This window comes from Eucyclogobius newberryi, unplaced genomic scaffold, assembly GCF_026437365.1.
Source record: "Eucyclogobius newberryi isolate DKJ021-1_F unplaced genomic scaffold, fEucNew1.0.hap1 SCAF_9, whole genome shotgun sequence".
Lineage (NCBI taxonomy): Eukaryota > Metazoa > Chordata > Actinopteri > Gobiiformes > Gobiidae > Eucyclogobius > Eucyclogobius newberryi.
In genome coordinates this window covers 11,178,499-11,183,967 of record NW_027316532.1, presented here as the reverse complement: position 1 = coordinate 11,183,967, position 5,469 = coordinate 11,178,499, and the positions used below count along the sequence as shown (strand labels likewise).

The window sequence follows — 5,469 nt, the reverse complement described above, 5'->3', positions numbered from 1 at the left end:
TTCATTGTATAATGACTGTAAAATAAAGGTTTCTACTTCGCGGAGTTCGCCTATCGCGGGTTCTTTTTGGAACGTAACCCCCGCGATAAACAAGGGTTCACTGTACATATACACACATATGTGTGCATACATGTGTGTATATATGTGTGCGTGTGTGTGTGTACATACCGTATGTATGTATATATCACACACACACACACAACACACACACACACACACACAATTATACACACAAACCCCCCTTAAAAGAGTATAGAATGTTTTCTATAAAAGCTACAGCCTCAGAGTAAAACAGATAACGTCGACCTTGAGTCCATTACAGCCAGGTAAAGGTCAGGTAAAGGTCAGTGGTCGGAAGTCTTGCCTTGAAGCGCGTGCTGCTCCTCTCCACCAGCAGCACCTGTAGCTCCGGCTCGTCCCTGAGGGCCTCGTGGATCCAGTGGGACAGTTTTCCTCGTCCTGCGCCAAACTCCACAAAGCAGCGTCTCCCTTCCAGCAGCCCCAGCACAGCCATGTGAGCCAGGATGGACGCCTGAGAGCACAGACAGGTGTGTGTGACTGTACCTGCAGTCAGAGGTGTGTGTGACTGTAACTGCAGTCAGAGGTGTGTGTGACTGTACCTGCAGTCAGAGGTGTGTGTGACTGTACCTGCAGTCAGAGGTGTGTGTGACTGTACCTGCAGTCAGAGGTGTGTGTGTGACTGTACCTGCCGTCATAGGTGTGTGTGTGACTGTACCAGCAGTCGGAGGTGTGTGTGTGACTGTACCTGCAGTCGGAGGTGTGTGTGTGACTGTACCTGCCGTCAGAGGTGTGTGACTGTACCTGCCGTCAGAGGTGTGTGTGTGTGACTGTACCTGCAGTCAGAGGTGTGTGTGTGTGTGTGACTGTACCTGCCGTCAGAGGTGTGTGTGTGACTGTACCTGCAGTCGGAGGTGTGTGTGTGACTGTACCTGCAGTCGGAGGTGTGTGTGTGACTGTACCTGCAGTCAGAGGTGTGTGACTGTACCTGCAGTCAGAGGTGTGTGACTGTACCTGCAGTCAGAGGTGTGTGTGTGACTGTACCTGCAGTCGGAGGTGTGTGTGTGACTGTACCTGCAGTCAGAGGTGTGTGACTGTGCTTGCAGTCAGAGGTGTGTGTGTGACTGTACCTGCAGTCAGAGGTGTGTGACTGTACCTGCCGTCAGAGGTGTGTGACTGTACCTGCCGTCAGAGGTGTGTGACTGTACCTGCAGTCAGAGGTGTGTGTGTGTGACTGTACCTGCAGTCAGAGGTGTGAGTGTGTGTGACTGTACCTGCCGTCAGAGGTGTGTGACTGTACCTGCCGTCAGAGGTGTGTGTGTGTGACTGTACCTGCAGTCAGAGGTGTGTGTGTGTGACTGTACCTGCAGTCAAGAGGTGTGTGACTGTACCTGCAGTCAGAGGTGTGTGACTGTACCTGCAGTCAGAGGTGTGTGACTGTACCTGCAGTCAGAGGTGTGTGACTGTACCTGCCGTCAGAGGGGTGTGTGTGTGACTGTACCTGCAGTCAGAGGTGTGTGTGTGTGACTGTACCTGCAGTCAGAGGTGTGTGTGTGTGACTGTACCTGCAGTCAGAGGTGTGTGTGTGTGACTGTACCTGCAGTCAGAGGTGTGAGTGTGTGACTGTACCTGCAGTCAGAGGTGTGTGACTGTACCTGCAGTCAGAGGTGTGTGACTGTACCTGCCGTCAGAGGTGTGTGTGTGTGACTGCACTTGCAGTCAGAGGTGTGTGTGTGACTGTACCTGCTGTCGGAGGTGTTTGTGGGCAGACTCTCCATTTTTGGGGTTTTCCAGTGCCTCCTGTAGAGCGACGTGGGACAGGACCTTCTCTTCTAGTTCACACTGTAGTCCTACAGCCAGACACACAACATGTCATGTTGTAATATTTAAAACTGATGAAAAGACTGAGGTCTTATGTTAAGCCCACATGATGCTCCCCTGCGTGAATGTTGATTTTGTCCCTCTTTTAACAATCTTAAGCCGAGAGCAAAACATCTATGTGTGAGCAGAAAAAAGCTGGGTTTGTCCAGAGCTAATTTGAGCTTCAAGTTTAACAGCAACTGTCCAAAAACAAACCATATGTAATGAAAGCATGAATTAAAATCTCTTGCAGTTGCAGTAATGCACTTCATGTCGGGCTTAACCAATCATCACTGGCCCGACTACAGCTTGTCCAAAATGCTGCTGTTTGGCTCCGTTTAACTGGCACATCACCCTGGTCTTAAAATCCTTCACTACCTCCTGGTTTCTTATCACATTGATTTTAAAATATTTGTATGTGTTGTTAAACGTGTCCATGGCCGCGCCCCTCAGTATCTGTCTGACCGTCTCTCACTCTCACGGAGCATTTACCAGAAGACCAGCACCAGAGGAAGTGAGCGCATTTACGCACATTTACACGGCGCTGTTCGCTTGAAACCCGTTGAAACCCCCGGAAATAAGTGCGGAGGTCAGCCATGTTTCGGGGTGTGAAGAGAATGGGAGCGGCACGAGAATTGGACTGAACCAAAAGTGAAGTAAACAAAGTTAAATGTAGTGCACTGAGGCTGCTCTTCAGAGCGAGAGGTAAAACACACTCAGTGTTGGTTTTGTCAAGACAGAAGTTTCTCCAAAACTCTGAGGAAATGCAACTGGATGTAAGCAACAGGACCAAATCTGAAATGTTTTCTACGATGGATCACTCCAAGATGAAGGATTACACTGACATGATTTATTGTGTAGAAAAGAATAAATCAATACTATTTCTATCAAATGCTTTTAAAAACACAGGTTAAAAAGAACAACATTAAATTAAAAGTTCAAATAATTATTTTTGGTGTTTGAGTCCGTAGCAAGTCCACAAAGGGAAATCCCTCGTGTGCATTAAACAGAAGCATAACAACATACAGCTCTCGCTGTAAATTAAAAGAGTCATAAGTTCACTGACCTTTGCAGGCGGCCGTGAGTTTGTCCAGCAGACAGAAGAGTTCAGTCCGGCTGCGCTCGGACAGGCTGACCTGCTCAAGCACAGAAACAGGAACAGCTCGTCACATGGAAAGTCTGACCCTTTAATAGAGCCGTAAGTTCCAACCAGTCCAAACCAAAATGACAAAGGGAGGACAGTTATAACGTGCTTATATAATATAATACTGTTAGTTAGATTCAATAACCATGGATAATAATCAACATGTTAAGTCCCTGAGAAAAGGTTGGAAACCACATTTAAAGTAATATTTGAGTACCTCTGTAGTGGCCTCATCCCCCGAGCCAGCGTTTCTGTTCTCCACATAGAACACCTAAAACAACAACCAACAAGGAAAACCTTATATAGTATAATTGTTAAATCATGTATTTGTATGTTAGTGCTGCAAATGAACACCTGAAAAAATCAGTTAATATTTGGTGCATGATGTTTCCACCCCAAAAGCCTGACGTTTCCTCCCCCAAAGCGTGATGTTTCCTCCCCCAAAGCGTGATGCTTCCTCCCCCAAAGCGTGATGTTTCCTCCCCCAAAGCCTGATGTTTCCTCCCCCAAAGCGAGATGTTTCCTCCCCCAAAGCGTGATGTTTCCTCCCCAAAGCGTGATGTTTCCTCCCCCAAAGCATGATGTTTCCTCCCCTAAAGCGTGATGTTTCCTTCCCCAAAGCGTGATGTTTCCTCCCCCAAAGCAAGATTTCAACCATGAAAGTTGAACAAAAAGACCAGGATAAAGCTGGTTCAGAAGTAGTGGAGTAGAAAGTAGAAAGTATGTGTGGTACTCACAGGTTTGGGCTTCTCTCTGGAGTTACACTTCTTCAGATGTTTCTCCAGCTTGTCTTCACTTACTGTGCTGAGAAGAACAAGACACAACATTAGAAAATTAAACTAGAATTCAGGAGGATTATGTTAGACTCACTGCTTTGGGTCTAAAGGACACACCATCCTGCGGCTGCCGGATCCTTCCTCCTGGAGGGAAAGTACACGCTACAGCAGATCTGCATTTCACACACAGGAGGAACATGGACCACACAAGGGGGGCTGGGACATTAAAGGGGGGGGACATTGAAGGAGGGCTGGGACAGTGAAGGGGGGCTGGGACATTGAAGGGGGGCTGGGATATTAAAGGGGGGCTGGGACATTGAAGGGGGGCTGGGTCATTAAAGGGGGGCTGGGACATTGAAGGGGGGCTGGGTCATTAAAGGGGGGCTGGGACATTGAAGGGGGGTTGGGACATTAAAGGGGGGCCTGCCATGATTGCAAACAACTAGTTTGAGTTAGTTACGGTGTAGTTAGCTCCTCCCTTCAAACAGACGTAAGACAGACACAGAGACAGAGACAGAGACAGACACACACACAGCGCTTATAGAGGATAAACACAGTATGTAAACACTCACCATCGCCGCGTGCTCACCACAAAAGCGCTTTCCTTTTCCCACAATCATTTTACACCAGCGCTTCTTTCTCAGCACGAAGAACGCACAACGGCCTGGCAAGGGCGCCGCCATGTTGGACACGCAGAGCGCATGCGCACAGCGGACAACACTGCCGCCTACAACACTGCCGCCTGCAGGCGCGGACCCTCAACTACACCTCAATCATGCTCACTTCTCCCCGTCCCGTCCATGGAGCTATGGTATGAAGCCATGGAGCTATGGGTTTAACTAAGCCGTGGAGCTATGGGTTTAACTAAGCTGTGGAGCAATGGGTTTAACCAAGCCATGGAGCTATGGGTTTAACTAAGCCGTGGAGCTATGGTTTTAATCTAAACATCTAAACTTTAAAAACACTGTCCAGATAGATGGCTTTAAATCTTTTTATTTAGTTATTAATTATTAAGTTATTAACCTGTTATTGTTGCATACAAAATATTGGTACAAAAATGCAAATTTGCATCGATGTACCAATATTTTGTATGTCCTGCACATTATTTGCAGGACATGGGTCATTTTTATCAATGGTTTGAGTTTTTTGCATCCATTTCCTCCAATGATAACTAAATTAGAATTAAAAATATTTTTGCCAAAACATAGTTTTTCTTTGTTTTTTATGTCTTTATTGTTGAATTTCTTATTTTGAATACCTGTTTACTTTATATTATATTTGAAACTTTACGATTGTCTATAAGGACAGAAAAAGTACTACGCCATTCTCATCTTCTTATTGACCCTGACCGTTCAAAGTTATGTCAAATGTCTGATTGTTCTCTGAATTAACTATTATTTTAGAAAAAAATGTACAAGAACCAGAAGATGGCGCTGTTTTACAATGTACGAGATGTATTTATTGGGAACCGGTAAAGTCACACATACGAAAACAACGTATTTGGGGGAAAAAGGTCAAACTAGAGGTCAAACAGTGAAGCCGCGAGACCGTCTGCACGAGCCGTCTGCACGAGCCGCCTGCAGGAGCCGTCTGCACGAGCCGCCTGCAGGAGCCGTCTGCACGAGTCCGTCTGCAGGAGATGTTGTGATGACGTCAGCAGCGGACGGGCCA

General features: G+C 46.8%; 1 protein-coding gene across 1 annotated transcript in view; it reads right to left on the bottom strand.

Moving 5' to 3' along the window:
• trmt13 (tRNA methyltransferase 13 homolog) overlaps positions 1-4,513 on the bottom strand; it is a 9,956-nt gene extending 5,443 nt beyond the window's left edge. The window contains exons 1-7 of the mRNA XM_072439176.1: positions 4,371-4,513; positions 3,893-3,942; positions 3,760-3,826; positions 3,240-3,293; positions 2,945-3,017; positions 1,762-1,868; positions 365-532 (exon numbers count right to left, since the gene is read on the bottom strand). Of these exons, the coding sequence (XP_072295277.1) occupies positions 365-532; positions 1,762-1,868; positions 2,945-3,017; positions 3,240-3,293; positions 3,760-3,826; positions 3,893-3,942; positions 4,371-4,481 (630 nt within the window). The 5' untranslated portion in view covers positions 4,482-4,513. The remainder of the gene's footprint in view (positions 1-364; positions 533-1,761; positions 1,869-2,944; positions 3,018-3,239; positions 3,294-3,759; positions 3,827-3,892; positions 3,943-4,370) is intronic.
• Positions 4,514-5,469: the final 956 nt, after the last annotated feature.